The sequence below is a fragment of the Pithys albifrons genome, chromosome 12 (genome assembly GCF_047495875.1).
Source record: "Pithys albifrons albifrons isolate INPA30051 chromosome 12, PitAlb_v1, whole genome shotgun sequence".
Taxonomy (NCBI): domain Eukaryota; kingdom Metazoa; phylum Chordata; class Aves; order Passeriformes; family Thamnophilidae; genus Pithys; species Pithys albifrons.
In genome coordinates, this window is record NC_092469.1 from 15,117,988 (window position 1) to 15,135,262 (window position 17,275).

Consider the following 17,275-nt stretch of genomic DNA (forward strand, 5'->3'; position numbering starts at 1 on the left):
GTGCAACCTGAGGCCATTTTCTCTTGTCCATCACTCACTCATTACCTGGGAGAAGAGACCACGCCCCACCTTGGCTACACCCTTGTGTCAGGGAGTTGTAGAGAGGGAGGAGGTCCCCCCTGAGTCTCCTTTCCTCCAGGCTGAGCCCCCCCAGCTCCCTCAGCCACTCATCAGACTTGTGCTCCAGACCCTTACACAGGCCCATTGCCCTTCTCTGGACACACTCCAGCACCTCAATGTGTCTTCAGGCAGAAGATACTCCTGACCTCTGACAACTCCTGTCCATTGTTCTCATCAAATTCCACTCAATCCTTTTTGCAATGGCAAGTGCATTCAATACTCATGAATTTATAAAGTGTTTAATGTGCTTTCAGTTTTTGGAAGCCTTTGGTTTAGGCTATTTCCTGCTCTTTCATTTTTAAGTTCAGCTGAATTACATATTGGCTTTTCTCCTGTGTTAGAGTTTTTATGGTGTCCTCTCCCTTCCCCTTCCCCCAGTGCATCACCTTAAAATGTGTGCTGTTCCATTCCTACAAGCTTTCATGCAGTCTCTGGCTGGAAACTTCTCCCATACCTTTTACATTTGAAACAGCAGCAATACACAGGAAAGACTATTCAACAACAAAACAGAGGGTAGAACAATCTGAGCAAAATGCACTGAGTGGCAACTTTTGCCATAGGAGAGGATAAATTAGCACTGAAAGCCTAACCAAGTGGGAGAAGCCGAGCAGCAGGGCAGGGACTCACTTCTGCAGCATGGCCTGCCACTCCCCCAGCCTGTCTCCTATGGGAAATCGCTTAATGGTGCTCTGGATCTTCGCCCGCCACTCCCTCATGTAGTCCTCGATGTCGAACACGAAGGGCTGCTGCCCAAAGTTGGCATCCACGATCTCTCCTGGAGTCTGGAGACCCACTGTAGGGTAGAGATTTGACTGGGAAGGAAGAAAACAGAAACCTGTGTTAAATGCAGCTTTCTCTTTCTGGGTCCAGTTACGTGGTTTGTTGAGACAAAAGAGTTGCTCTTTAAATTGAAATAAATAACAGAATAGGAAGAGGCAAAAGCCCTTTAGGTGCTTCTCAAGGAACCCTGTGAATTATTTTGCAGTTATGAAAAGGTTTTGCATAAAATCAGAACAATAGGTTCAATCCCCAACAGCCTGTGATGGAGGCTGTGACTGTTCTGCGGATGGGCACTCCTGGCTTAGTTTTCTGCTCATGTCTACCAAAGTTCAAGAGCCAGCAGATAATAATTAATATCATAAGAAGTAATATTATATATTTAATATAATATAAAGAATCAATGAAAGGTGCATCATCCCAATCAACAGACCTATGTGTTCTCTGCTGTTTCAACTGAACTCTTTTTATCCCTTGGAAGTTGTTACCTGAATATTTTACATCCCTGAAGCAAAGGGAATGGACGGTGGGGGAGCTCTGAGGTTGGGTCTCTGATGATCCCAAGATCCCAAGCCATCCACACAAAAAAATATACTGACAGACAGATTTCATTTTAAGAACAAGCCTACGGATCCAAATGGAAGCTCTGAGCCACCATCAGGACATGGGGGAAAAAAAAGGTTACAACCATGAAAATACCTCTAAAATTCAGCCAATAATTCAGCTTCCAAAGGTATCTAATTGAAAATAGGTGGTCAAAGTCTGTCTAGAAGTTCTCTGAATTCACACTGTTTTAAGAATAAGTGGTGGATACAAATTGAATCCCTGAGCCCACTTATATGTTGGGAAAAGAGAAAGAGCCTCAGAAAAGGTACAGGGGTGCCTGGTTCTCATCACTCTGGATCACATTTTTCAAGAGCATGTGCCATTCACTGTCATGTTACTTTTGTGCAGAACAAACGCCTTTTCTGTTTGCACCACAAACTTCACTCATCCTCTGCTTCAGGGCATCTGCTGAGAGCCAGTGGGTTTGGGAAGAAACCTCTGATGCCACTCCTGAACAGTTTGATGTTGGGTTTTTTTCACTTTGCTCTAAGACACTGGACACTGACACAGACAGAAACCAGACACTGGGCAAGTTCTGCTAAGATGGTCAGAGGGTGGGAGTGCATGGAGAGACTGAGGGAACCACCCTGGAGAAGAGAGGCAAAAGGGAAAATCTAACAGCAAGTCTTCCATTTCCAAAAGGGAGGTGATAAAATAGACTGAGACAGATTCTTCTCAGAGTTCAGTGAACAGGCAATGGGCAAAAGCTGAAGCCAGGGGTAGTTTGATGAGACATAAGGAAGAAATTTTTCCTTATGAGGATGATTTAGGACTGAAATGGGTTCCTAGAGAGACTGCGCCATCTCTGTGCTCAGAGATTTTCAAAACTGGGTAAGGTCCTGACCAACCTGCTCTACTTTTAAAATTATCAAATCTCAAAAAACAAAGGAAAGAAATGAATCCATAATACAGGCTGGAAAGTGAAAACAGAAATCAGGATGATGGTAACACTGCTGACTCAGCACATCTCCTCCTTTCCTGTTCTCACACCAAAGAAGTCACTGGGTTAGAGATGTGCAAAGAGAACACAGGAATACAGGAAGAGCTACCAGAGGAAATGGTGTATTCAAAACCAGTCTTTCTATTCTTTCAAAATTGGCTGACAAGGAAATATCTCTAATGAGGGATCAGATTTCCACAGTCCATACTTCAGACTCTTTTATCAACTTTTTAGTATTATGAACTTGAGGACTTCCAAAACCTGAATCAGACACCCAAAGCACTTGGAAGTTAGAAGGAGAAAAACACCAATTTACAAGATATCATGCATTTTTCAGTCACTTTGGGGTATGTTAGTTTTTGAGGGGAAGCTGCCTACCCTCAACTTCTCTAAAATCATCTCAGAGTTCAAATTCCATTTCTTACATGTGGGATGTGCTCTCTCTGTTTAGCAGCTGTTGGGAACCACACGTATCTCCAGCACCCTGCCAGATGCAGGGAGAGATGATCCCAGAGCCCACTGACCAGGCAGGTGCTTCTCCTGCCAAGTTCTTCAGGCAAACCTTCCCCAGGATATTTGGACCACCTCTTGCCCCTTATATTGGTGGCCAGTTGCTCACAACTCCCTTGCTTATCTAGACCTGTTTTTTGACTCCTCTGTCCCTTTGCACTCCTGCAATCCCACCCTGGGCTCTTCCACATTCTGCTTTTTTATATTTCCTATTTCTTTTGGCAAACCTCCAGACAGGATAGACCTGATACAGGCTTGTGTAAATAACAGTTACGCCTAAGGACTGACTTAAATTGGTAAAAAAGGAGAAAACTCCCTTTGTGGGAATTCACTTCTATTTCAAGCACGTATTCTGGTATTAACTTTAGTCTGTGCTAAGCCAAAATGTGGTTTTTCTCATTACTGTATTTTTGTACAAATGCAAACACTCTTTAGTGGAAACTGAAACAAGACAAACCAAGTATGTTTCATCATGTCTGACTCTGGTTTTCAACTTAAAGTATCCACTTTAGCTTCCCAATACTCTGAATATTGCAAAATACTGTCTTCACCATTTGCCTCTGAAAGGGGAATTCTGGAACAAGAACTTCAAGGAAACCATTTCTAAACTGGTGTTGTTTTGAAGGGTCAGTTTAACTCCTCGTGTAATCTCACTGACATGCCAACCCTAAACGTTATTTAAGTTTAAAAAGCCTGGAAGTAATGGGGCTTAATGCCAGGCTTCTCACTGACGGGGGTTGCCTGTCAGCTCCAACATCCCATACATAGGCAAGGACCAAGGAGAAGCTCTCACCTATAGCTCCTGCTGGGGGGTCAGCAATGAGAGATGGACCCACAGCCAAAAAATCCGTGTGCAGCTGCTCAAACCAGAGCACTTCACGGGTCACTCAGGTAAGTTTTCTGCTCCCACTCCTGTTTCCAGTTTAATTTTTAGACTGCAGCTTTAGCAGGTGAAGAACACAGATTACATTCCATCTCTTTTCTATGATGGATGCTTTCCCTTCTTTCCCTTATAATTGACTGGATATTGTGTTTGAGCCTAGATCACAGTGCTGTAATAAAGCAAAAAAAAATCCCACCTACAAATTGTATCAGCTTCAAATTCCCTATTACCTCAAGCCTCTGACAATCGTCATTATACTTGAAATAAAACAGAAGTCTGCCTTGGGTTTGGCATCCTCTTCTTCAGCAAAGGTGGTAACCTCAACTGTTTGGAACAACCAAGAATTTATGAATTAAAGGAGAAAAAAGGGCCAGAAAAGGATATGGAATACATCAGCATCTGCAAGGGTGAAGGAAGAAGGCAGTAATCCAAGGGAAGGATACTGGAAAAGAGAATGATGAAGTTGGGTGCAGGCATCCCTAGGATGAAGCTGCCAGCACAGCACCAGAGCCATTTAGCACACGGAGAGGAATTTCCAAAATCCACATGGAGGCTTAAGTCTCCCATCCTGGCTCACATCCACAGTTAAGGGGTGACATGACCCAGACAAGCTTCTCTTATCCTCTTTTTAAAGAGGAATTATCTCATGAAGGGTAATTCTCAATAGCAGGAGGCCTACAGGGCATCAGCTGTTCTCCTTCATGGCCCAGAAAAAGTGTCATGGATTAGCTGCTGCTGTAAAAGCCAGAAGGGGATTTCCACAGAAAACAGCTCAGCAAACTGGCTGAAAAAGGCACAGAGGCACCAATTAACCATTGGAGACTCCACTACAAGGCATTTGAATAGCTGATCCCCAAACCCACCTGACTAGGTCTTCTCTGAGTCTCACACTAAAACATCTCTCTGCACAGGACACAGACAGATGGGCCTGAGATCCTGTAAGGGGATCTGGCCAGACCAAGGAACAGCAGGACAGGGAGCTGCCCTGGGCTCAGGAGGGTTTTGGGTTCAATCTCAGCAGCCTTGCAAGACCTCACTGCTGCAAAAGCCCTTCTGTCTGCTCTGCTTCCCCAATGGCTCATCCACTATTCCTAACAGAGACTCAGCATCGGCGTGAACAGCCTACAAGTGCATATAAATGTATGTCAGTTCACCCTGCACTCCTGGATTAATAGTTAAGCAGGACAGAGAATTTCAGCCTGCAAAACCTGTGCTGGGAAGCTCTATGATAACACTAGAGCTGATGACTAAGTATGTGTGTTGGACAGATATTTTTGATTGACAAGAGCCTAAGTAGCAATTTTCTACCTAGTCCAAACTGGGGATGCCTCCTGCCACAGGAAGAAAAGCAGTCCAGCCAAATGAGGAGACAAAGTGGTGACAAAAATTGAAGGAATATGGTAAACCTGTGATTCCTAATGCAATCTATAGCCAGAGGGAAAGAAAAGAGTACCAAAACCTAAGGGTCATATCACAGAAGTGACTTCTTCCTATGGATGCAAGGCTGTCACAAGACCTCACTCCAAAAGGTTAATCTTCATGGACAGGCAAAATATTTTTCTACTTTCATAAACTACTTGGACCAAGTGAATAAACTGCTGTGAAACAAAGCCACATACAGAGTTTCTAGTTTAGAACACACTACAACATTACCAAGTTCAAAGAGCCTATGAACAAAAACAAAGAGCTGTACTGAGCTGATGTGAAAAGGCAAATCAAATAACCGGAACGTCCTTCAGTGCAGGCAGTGGCTGGGACATGGGAGAGATCTGCACAGCCCTAAATCCCATTGGGAAGGTGGACACGGAGTGCTGGCCAGTACTTCTCACAATACAATCCTTGCTTTAATTCCAGGAGAAGCAGCAACATATTCTTAGATGTGGTGAGGGATGAGAGGAGTCCACAAACCCAGTCACAGGATCAGGAAGTTTCAGAAAAAGGAGCATCCACATCACTCAGTAATGTGTGTTAACAAAGTTTTTTACAGGGTATCAAACAGAAAAAAACATCACACCCCCACACTCTTCCCCCTCCCTTCTGTTTGCATCTTTAGTTAAAATACTGAAAATAGGTGTACTTACAGGGAGGTCTGTAAAGGCTATACCTGTGGGGGGAAAAATATTAGAATTAAAGACAAAGGATTTTTTCCCTGCTTGCCTACACAAAACATTACTGTATTTCAATAAAACCCAGCTCTGACCTGCATTTCACCACCTGATGTATTTAGAGGTAACTTCCCTCCCCAGTCCCCTCCTCTGCAGTTTTGCATCTGAAGAAAGGTTCAAGGTTTCTGACATCTCTCCCCAAAATTTGAATTTTTTAAAAGCAGCTCCTGTTTCCTTTGCTTCTCCCTCTGTTACTATGAAGGACTTAGTTTTCAAGACTCACTTTGACCTTAGAAAGAGAATTTTAGTGTCACAATGCTTTGGTTTAGGCTATAACTAGTTCTTACCAGCCAGAGAGACTCAACACTTTGCATCACAGCTGGGGAACAGCCCTGCAACAGGAGCACTGAGAAACACTGTGAGAAGAACAGCTGCATCCTTAGCTCTGCTGCTGCACTTCCAAGTGTAAGAAATAGAAAAAAAGGGTACGGTTTTCATTTTTATTTACATATGGCATGCCAGAAAAGAGGCAGTTAAGCTCAGGCTGCTGATGTTTAGGATGGTTAATAGTGTTTTGGGTAGAGATAACACTCAGCTGCAGTCAGGCTACCCCAGGCACAGCTCTGCAAACCATCAGCCTGAAATGGTAATTGAAACCAGTTTTAGGAGGCAACATAGGAAACAAATAATTCTATTCAATATAACATGGATCCAAAATCAGACTCTCAGAAAGAAAGCCTAAATATTTTACTAAATAAACGGCCAATAAAGTTAAAATAATACCCTGGCAAATAGCCAATATGGTTTAAGGAACATCCTGGCAGTTTGGACCTTGTCTGTTGAGCACCATCTCTACAACCCAAACAAAAATTGTGTATACAGGTGATGTTGAATACCTGGCTGAGGAAAATACTCAGTAAGCACTTCTTTCACCTCATCGCTTTGCCCAGATATTGCTCCTCACTCAGACCTTTTTTGCACTTTGCTGTTGTTTTGCTCAGCTGGATGGAAGTTTGTTTCTATCCTCATGCCAGAGTGAGGACAGTCTCCTCGAGCCTGCTGTCCACTCCTGTGCCCCCAGCATCACTCAGAGCCGAAGGTGGCCCAGCTCCTGCAGCTGGATGGCTGGAAGCTACTTCCAGCACATGGACAAGCAGATGGGTTTTGAGTGGGCTATGAGGTGGGTGGAAAATTGGCTGGACTGTCAGGATCGAAGGGTTGTGATCAGCAGCTCAAAGTCCAAGAGCTGCCCCTCAGGGATCGATGGCAGGGCCAATACAGTTCAATGTCTTTACTAATGACCTGGATGATGGGATGCAGTGCACTCTCAGCGGGCTCACAGCTGTCACCAAACAGGAGTGTGGACAACAGGCTGCAGGGCACAGCTGGAGAAATGATCCAGCACAGACCTCCCAGAGCTCAATAAAAACAACTGCAGAGTCCTGCCACCAGGTTGTAACATTCCCAGAAAACAGGACAGACTGGGCCTGACTGGAAAGAAGAAAAGAATTCAAGGTCTTGCTGGGCTGGATCTTTGCAGTGAGGGAGATTAACCACATCCTGAGTTGCATTAGTGAGAGAAGAGCTGGGCTGTGTTAGTAAGAGTGTAGGTTAAAGGAAGGGACTTTCCCCTTCTCTTCCAACACTTGTGAGTCTACACTGGGGTGTGATGTCCACTTTTGGGCTCCTCAGTACAAGTCACAGTGAGACTGGAGTGAGCCAGCAGAGGCCAGCGAGACAAAGAGAGGCTGAGGGAAAATCCACTGTTCAGTCTTGAGAACATCAGGACAGACATTCTTTGCTGCCCACAACTACCTCAGAGCAGGGTATGGAAAAGACTTTTCCCAGAGATGCTTGGTGGCAGGAGGCAACAGAGACAAGCTGCAACATGGGGAATTCTGATTAGAAAAACTGAGTATGAATGCAGTCAAGCACCGAGTGAGGGGACCAGAAAAAAATCCCTGGGTGACCTCCATTCTTGAAGACAGTAAAAACTTGATGAGTTTCTGAGTAACATGATCCAGCTGGGCCTGCTTTCAGCAGGGTGTTGGATGCATGATCTCCAGGGATCCCTCCCAGCGAAAATTACTCTACAATTCTATAAATAAACGTATTGCACTGCCTTTACAGTAAGACAAATGTATGTTTTGCATCTTTTGTTACACCAATAAAATGCTTTATGCCACAGGACTCACAAACAGATCTGCTTAGAGCTCATCCTGCATCTGCACTGCTACACACCTGCCTGCAGCAAACTCAACAGCACAGAGTGAAACAATCACAGCTCCAACCAGGCAGCTGAAAGTTAAACTGCATTCTCTCTCTGCAGCACCTCCAAACGTTGGATCGAATTTAAAACAACCTTCATAAATTTAAGGACATAAGAACTGGACAACTCAAGAGGTCAGGAGGCAACAGCGAGTGTGTGAAGAGCCGCCTCTCCTCTACGTCCATGGTGTTAATATGATCACCAAGGCAGTGACATAAAGGCATTAAATCAAAGTTCAGGGCTGGAGGACGATGTGATCAACACATTCACCTGCCATCTAATCAAAGGATTTCCACCTTTCCATGACTAAAACACACAAACGTCCACATGCACACAACATGTTCGTGGACCTCCTGGCCCATCTCTGCTCTCCATCCAGTAACAATTGTCTTGTCTCCCTCACGGCTGGCCATTGTCCTCACAAGACATTTCCCTATTCAACTTGCACAAGACAACATGCATTTGGGGGATCAGCCACAGCACTCCACTGTCTGAATTGCAGGATACTCCTCCAGCGTCTGGTTTAGGTAACCATGATCCAGAGAACCCTTAAGCAGTGCTCATGGATTGCAGTAAGCACCAACACATTCAGTAGGGTGGGCACCCTAAAGAGCAGACTAGGAAATGTCACCCTGTCAAACACTTGAGTACTTCTCCAACTTTCTGCTGAGGAGGAGCACCATGAAACCCACACAGCTCTTGGAAACACTTATCATCCAACCAAGCTACTTGGGCAAAACTGCTCTTACTGAGAAAGGCTGTAGCCAAGTCTGATATTTGCTGTTCTTTTTGGAAGTGAATGAGGGTGGTGAGGCACTGGCACCAGTGGTCTGCCCAGAGAAGCTGTGCCTGCCCCACCCCTGGTGTTCAAGGCCAGGCTGGACAGGGCCCTGTGCAACCTGATCTAATGGAAGATGTCCCTGCCCACAGCAGAGTAGTTGGAATGAGATGATCTTTAAGGTTCCTTCCAACCCAAACCATTCCAGGACTGTATGATGTAACGTTGACTAATCTGAAGTGTTGTTTAAACAACCCAATGCTCTTGTTCTCTGCAAACTTCATTTGAAGCTTTGGGGACAAATCTGTTAACCCTGGGACTGTCACCTGTGGATCTCTATGACAACTGATCTCTTCATTATTCACTATGTTTCTCTTGGTCTCTAAGAGAATGGGTGTGTTCCTTTACAGGTTAACTTGCTCTTTCCAAGAGCCTACACTAGAACTCAAGCTACAGGAAGTTTTCTATGCCAAGACTTCAGAGGGTTGCATGCTCTTTTTATAGCCCTGCTGCTCCATTTACCTTGGTCTGCTGTCAAAGTCAGAAATCTGAGACACTCCTACATTAGTCCCTGAGCCAACTCATCCACTTAAACCCAGAGACCTGTAGCAGTCACATCCCCCGCTCATGTCCTGGTCCAAGACTTTCTGTTTAATGGCTGGAACCCAAACATTCCTCCCTCTTTCTCTCCTAATTCATTCTCACCACACTCCTAGCCACATCTCATTATGTTTTTTACTGCCAGGACTCTGCTCAGGACTTGTCAACAGCATTTCAGCAGCAGCCAGAAGACATTCAAGACATTTTCCAGAACAGAGAATTAAGACTACATACGATGTCAAACAGTTTTCATGTGACGTCTCCAAACAAAGTTCAAGACTTAGCTCCAAACAGAACATCCAGAATTTGTGATGGCCAAGAAAACAGTTCTTATACAGTGCTCCTGATGGATCTGATTAAATGAAAAAGTATGGAGACAATGGAAGATAACAGTTAAGCAACAGAAGAAACTGCAAGGAAAACAAAAAGGGGGTGTTTAATTAACAGATGAAAAGGAGAGGACTGAAATGGTGAAGAGAGAAATGGAAAGACAAAGCCACAGTAATTCCATTAAAACCAAGGCAAATTAAAACTCTTGAAACCTTAGTCTTCAGCTAACTGGCCTCACAAGGGGGCTGATAAGTCTCATGAACATTTTTGGTATCTGTAGCAGGGTTACACAATGACCTCACCTCCAAAGAGGAGACACAGACAGCTACAGAGGCCTCATGACAGAGAACATCAGGAAAATACACTTTCAACCCCTTCCTGGTAAACCTTGGGTTTACACAACACAGAAGTGAGATTCTGAAGTTAGCACTAAATATCATGAAAAATTCAAGATGTTCACAGAGATCCTTCCACCAGCGAAAAAAGTGTTCTGACTTTCAAATAAATAATTGCCTCTGCCTCCATTTGGTCTTGGTTCCTCTGCTGACACCTGTCTCACCTCCTCCCTCACATCTGTTTGTCCTGTGCCCACGAGATGCTGTGTAACAGCCAGGAGACTCTGAGCCATGGTCAAGGGGCTCCTCTCCTCAGCATTCCACAGGAAGCACTTCCCTTGAATGTTGTTTTTCTTTTTCAGTGGCACAGACACTACTGGTCCTTAAACAACAGTCTTCCCGGATGAGGTTTGCATTCCACTTTTGTAAAAATGCAGCAAATGTTCCTGCAGCTCCTGTGGGGTCACCCAGCAAGGACTGAGGTCTGCTGCTCCTTGGCACTTCCATCCCTGTCTCCTCTGACCACACCATCTCTCCTCCCTCACTACAACCATTATGCTACCACAGCTCAAAGAGAAGCTGGTACACACAGGAGCCAGTTGTGAATGCTCAGCAGTTCCTACCTGTCCTTTTCTCAGACAGCTCATGTCGTGCACTGGATGTCTGAAGGGTCCACGAGAACACCCAGGGCACAGCAATGCTGATACCTAATGCTGTTCTCTAAGCACAGTTCAACTTAACTCCCTTCCTTTCCTGTTTCTTCCCACTGGCATTGTTCACCACTGGGGTAGGCTGTTCCCCAAGGAGTTATTCAGTGTCAGATTAGAAAAACACAAGCTTTCCATCCAAAAAAGCCCCATCTTTGAAGGAAAAGGAGCACTAAAATGTAAGAAGGAAAGACAAGATCACTTCACTGCTGTAAAGAATTCTGAATGTCTCAAACAAAACAAATCTCTGAGCAGGACACGAGGCAGAGAATGAGAGGGTAGCAATGATGAAAGGCAACACAGAAGTTACTGAACTGGGCTCTTTGTTTGGCTTCATCTGCCCAGACACTCAGGCACAACATGGTCGTGGAAACGGAACAGAAAAGGAGCGAGCGACAACTTCTCAACCAACACAGCTTATGCTGTGCAGATTCCTGATCATTAAAAAGAAATTAAACTTCAAATTAACAAATTTGTATTCATTAAATAGAAGACCTGGCCTCCTCCTGACTCTTACGCTTCCATTGTGGTGAAAAGTAACAGCATTGTGAGGCTGAAAAACAGTGAAGCTGGAAAACCACCCGCTCCAACAACAGAAAATGTCCAGAGGGACACAGCACAACCCCCTACAGGACTTCTATGTAAATATATACTAAAAATCAAGGACAGCAACCAAATGGATAGATTTTCTGAAATCTTTTTAACTATTTCATCACCTCAGTCACTGTTGTATGAACTTGTCTCATCTCTAAGCAACAGCTCGTGCTCTGTACCCTTAGCTGTTGCTTTCAAGTCTCTACTTGTTTTACTATTACTGGACTGACACAGGCAGCCCAAACAGCCACAGCTCTCTTAGCCTTTCCTCCTAGGACAGATGCTCTAATCCCTTCATCATCCAGGCAGCCCTTTGTTGGACTCTTTCCAGCATGTCTGTCTATCTCTAATGCCAGGCAGCCCAGTATTTTTCCCAAGAGCTCACCAGAAATGGTGCCCTCTCCAGTCACTGCACTCCAATCCCGCTCCCTCCTTCAGCCCAGCCAGTAACTCAAACAACTTTGATCTTTTAAGTGTTTTGAGCAGGGTATTCTTGTACCAGCTTCTTCATCTTGAATTGACACAGCAAGGAGAAGCAAAGGAAAGCAGTGCTCATCCCTCCCTGCCAAACCAAATGAATCCCAGCAAAAAGTGAGATGAACTTATAAAAACTGTCTGCTTGTCTTATGTGACACCCCCCCCCCTCCTCGCCCCCCCAAAAAAGGGGCAAGAATTTATTTGGGGTGGAGAACATGTCACCCAATTGAAAGGTATTTCAGGTAAAAATGGCCTAAAGTTTCTATTTAGACAAATCAGATACAACAGATGACTGGAAAACATCTGTGAGGTTCATTTGGGCAGAAGTTTGAAGTCCTTAACTTTAGGGCAATTACTGAAACAACTGTGGAATGAATCAAACTACTGAGCAGTGCTGAAATAAAATTTCTTATGCTGAATTAATATTTAGCTTTGGGAATGCTCAGACCATTAAGGCTTTCAGATGGGCAAGTCCCTTTAAAAATGAAGACATCATGACAGTGGCTTTGTAGGTAGTTGAACAACACACTAATTAAACTTCCCACCTCTTTATTCCCTTGTTGCCCAGCCATTAAACATCTTATCCAACATCACACCTGCTGTGCAGTGACAGAGGAAAGCAGCAGAAGCTGGGGTTGCAAACCTAACCTACCTGAACAAACTGAGCAGCATTTTACCTGATGGACATATTTCTGTCTTGAAGCCAATTTACAACTCCTGACTGCTGCTGGGTGCTCTTTTTCTCTCCTGTTTTTAACACCTGACTCAGAGATGTGGGCCAAGAGATACAATACAAGCAAAGTATTAAACAGAAGTGAGGGCATGGCCAGAGCACCCCTCTCCTGAAAACACCTTTCCTTACTTACCTAAACTGTGGCCATTTTTTGTGTAGAAGCAGGTGTTGTTGATCAGGTTGACACAGCAGCCAATGACATCTCCAGTGGTGAAGGTGGGGCCGTAGGGCTGCCCCGTCCCCGAGGAGCAGAAGGAGTGCCCATCGTCTCCGTGGTACCCATAGGAATGTTTGTCCCATCCTGCAAAAGACAAGACAGAAGGACAGGACAGCAGTGAAGCCAGTTCAGCAGGATGGCATGGAGCTACAGCTCTCAGGACACAATCTTCTGTAGGAGATTCAAAATTTGACTCCCATTCCTGATTCATCCCAATATTAATCTTCTTCTATCTCAGTACTAATCTTCACACCAGTAACTGAAAAGAAATTAATAGTCTTTAATCATAATGCATTATTTGGGTTTCAAACTCATCCCTTATGAGAAATAATAAAAAGAATAAAGTGTCAAAAGCCATTCTGACAAAGATTTTTGTTTTAAAAATCATTACACCCTTGTATTTCTTTTATCTTGCCTCAGGTGAAACAAACTCCTTTTTGTAAAACATTTGTGTTTCCCAAGGGTACAATCTGCCAGCAAAAGCACTTAACAAAATAATTCTCAGCTAGTTGTAGCTTTGCCTGTAAGTGCTGTCACAGGCATAAGGGATGGATGGAGGTAATTGTTGCATTCTTACATCCATTTTTCCCTTCTAACAGTTGATAGGGATTCCTGTGTTTCCTTTGGGCATTTCCCATTCTGCAGAATGCTTGAGACACAGCCCTCAAATGTCAAAGTGGTCAAGTCTAATACTAAAATCCTTTATTTCTTCTGCCAGTAACACTGTGCCAAGGGTTACAGCTGGGCTCAGGGACTGCCCCCTGCCCACTTGTTCTTTTCTTTATCCCCTAGCAAATTATCATTCTGAGTTCACAGAATCATAGAATCACAGAGGGATGTGGGTTGGAAGACCAGGCTGCTCCAAGCCCCGTCCAACCTGGCCTTGAACACCACCAGAAATGGGGCAGCCACAGCTTCTCTGGGCCTCCCTGGAGTTCCTGATTTTGTTCTCTCTACCCCAATCCTGTTGAAAATTCTTCTGTGAGTTTCTTACATATATAAATTCCAGGTGTAACAGGCAGCTATTGCAAAGAAGAGAGATTGCTCCATCCTTTAAAACCTGAAGTGTTCCTCAGGCAGTGCATCAGTCTTCTCTTTCCAGGACTCCGGTCTCCCTCTTGCAGAAGAAAGGACAGTGCTTTCCATGGCTGTGGCCACAGAGTGACTCAGGAAATGTCACCTGAACCTACTTGGCACCTTGACTTGCCCCTACTATTACCTGGCACCCCTGCCTGGCACCCTCAGTCGTCCCTGCTGCCCAGGGTGGACAGCTATGGCAGGTAAGGAATCATGAGGAACACTCCTCTTACCAGAGTTTGCAGAAAGCCTTATTCTAAGACTTTCAGAAGAATCAGGATTTTTTCCCAGCTTTTTGGAGTGTTCCTATGAATTGCACAATCAAAGCCACATCTCACAGAGATATGGACTTCTATCAAAAACTCAGGCACAACATTAAAAACAACCATCTGTGTTTTAAATGGCATGGCTGGATCCATAGGGAAGCAAGAGAAGGTGCTCTGATCATCTGCTGACCTTACACAGCTCTCAGGGTACTGCAAATCTATTAAATGTAGACCACTGGTTTTGGTAAAGGGAAACATTCCTATGTACATTTTGGTACACAGGAAACACAAAGACCATGAGAGCAGAAGGGTTAAAAAGCACAAAGTGCATATCCTGCAATGAGGCACAAACTGACTGAGCACCCTGTGAACTACAGAGTGAAGCCCTGGGAAGGTGGAGCTGGAGCTCTTCGGTGAGCCAGGACCTTCCTACAAAACCAACAACATGAGGCCACTTGAAATTTAATCTTGTAAAATGGTGCTCAGCTACATGCACTTTGGTATCTTATCATCAGAGCACCCACACACTCAGGACTTCCCAGAAAAGCACAAAACATTCACAGTGTGCCTGATGCCCTCTGTTTATTGCACCACATCAAATGAGTGCAGTGGGAAAGTCAGGGAATGAAGCAAGACTGAAACATGCCATGGTCCAAGATTTTGGACTTCAGAGCCAAGTTTTGGAATGAAAGGCATGAAGGACTCCAAGCCTAGAAATGGTGAATCATTTCCTCCATTAAATCCCACACATCCACAGGAACCGACTGAGATGTCACAAGTCAGCTCTGCCTTCCCTGGGACCAGCTCCAAACAAGCTGTTGACAGCAGCACCACTGCTGTCTCACATCTTCATGAGGGACAGGGACAGCAGCACAAGTAGCACCCTCAGCAAGCACAAAAACTCTGCCAAATCAACTTCCCAAAACAAAGGAGGGAGCGATAGGGGCTCTAGAGTCCATTGTCAAACTTCCACTGCTATGACTCCAGCCAGCAAAAATATCTTTGAAATATTGAGGTTTTAACACTGGCTCCTTTACACTATCTTATTTTCTCTGCTGCCATCACTGAACAGATCATTTTAGTTTCCCTAAAGCCAGGCCTGTTACGCGGGTGCTGATTCAGAACTTCTCTAATGAAGCTGTTGGTAACTTCAGATGATAAATCAATTTATCTCCTAAGCTACTTATAATGCAATCCAAACACAAAGTTCCTGTCATTACAAAGCATTTAACAAGAACTTGTCATCAGCTACATCTAAGCAGGGAAGCCCTTACACATCACAGGTCAAGTGAGGCTCCCATCAGAAATACAACAGCGTGTGCAACCACGAGGACAATCTCAGTGAATACTTGTGCCAGTGCAGACACTGGTGCTTCTGTGGTATTAAGATAAAAAGATTTCATTACCTACAGATCATGACTGATCCTACTGAAAAAAACCTTCCTTCTGCTCCTGTAGGACTTGTGCCTCAACTGGCTCTGGCTGCAGCACCAAAGTTAAGTGATGAACTCCAACAAGAAGTAACTGAATAAAGGCCTTAAGGGCAGTGACAGACGTGGTATGTACTGCACCAGAGCCTGGGGAAAGTTTGGTTTGAGTCTTGCTCTCCTCAGAAAACCACTATTATCACCAGTTAAGGAAATCTGCTCACCCAGCACTTTGATAAGAATACACAGAGTTCACTATTTTCAACTCAAATGTTGTACAGTACTGAACCTGGACATAACACTAAGGGCTTTAAATCCAGACTGTCAGCCTTATCAAATCACCATGGTCATCTTAAAAAAACAAGCCAGAGTTGTTTGAGAGAACTTACTGTACTCACTGTAAACATAAGCTGAGTGGCATTAATTATATGCCTAACATTAGGTTATTTATTAATCAAATAATGTATCCCTGTTTCTAAAATTCAGTCCAGAATAAACATGAGGGCAGTGGCATACAAGTCATTCAGCCAATCTTCTGAACTTTCCTAATCTGACTTTAAAATAACAATCAACACTTCCAGTACTTTGAGGTTGAAGTTATCTAGGCCTGTTGATTTAAATAGCATATCCCTGTCAAAAGTGTTTGGCATTATCTTGGATTAGCAGCAGAATGGGGAGTAACTCATCACATGTATTTTGAAAACACAGGCTCCAACTTTCCTTCAAATGGATTAAAACTTGGGCCTTTGCTGCATCATTAACAATTTGCTATCGCCACCTAGTAATGGGTCGGGGATATTGCAACCTCTTGACACTATTTGTGCCTCCAGTGATTCAACAGCTTCTTCCTTGCAAAATCCAGCAGTGCCTTAATAAGGACCGAATCAGAATCACAGACTATTCTGAGTTGGAAGGGACCCACAAGGATCATCGAGTCCAACACTTAAGTCAACGGCCCATGACTCCCTGAATGTCTTCCCCACACCTGCATCTGAAAATTTTCCGGACACCTTAACCTCTGTGCCACTTGTATTTCCAGAAGTCACTGCTGTGGCCTGGATGATACATCCACATGCTTTTAAAAAAGCTGTCCATATGGGATATAGGATCAACCTGGACAAGGATGCTCTTGAAAAAGTGAGACAGCAGAGGCACAAGACGTGCACTTATCATGTTCTAACTGAACAGTGTTACCCCTTTCCAGCCACCACAGCACAGACTGAGCCAGACAGAGGTTCTGTTCACTCAATACTCCTGAAAGGATTTTGTTTGCATTCAATTGTTCAATCCTCCATTAAGCACATATAAACACTCCCACCATTCGCTGTATCCTGCAGTGAGAAGTTTGACAGTGTAACTGCAAATGGCATGAAAATGTGCCTCCTACTACTTGGATATCCTGTAGTTCTTGCACTGAAGAAGTTGGCAAACTATGGATTCTGTCTCTCCAGAACACAGATCATTATATAGACTACAAAATCCTCCATAATCATCCCTTTTCCAGGCTGATGACTCCTGGCTAAT

At 44.2% G+C, this 17,275-nt stretch overlaps 1 protein-coding gene across 4 annotated transcripts in view; it reads right to left on the reverse strand.

Moving 5' to 3' along the window:
* The window catches only part of RANBP10 (RAN binding protein 10), a 69,304-nt gene that overhangs the window by 16,806 nt on the left and 35,223 nt on the right, over positions 1-17,275 (reverse strand). For all 4 annotated transcript variants that reach the window (XM_071567875.1, XM_071567874.1, XM_071567876.1 and 1 more), the window contains 3 exons: positions 12,898-13,065; positions 5,918-5,940; positions 748-932 (listed from right to left, as the gene is read on the reverse strand). In XM_071567875.1, coding sequence (XP_071423976.1) covers positions 748-932; positions 5,918-5,940; positions 12,898-13,065 — 376 coding nt within the window. The remainder of the gene's footprint in view (positions 1-747; positions 933-5,917; positions 5,941-12,897; positions 13,066-17,275) is intronic.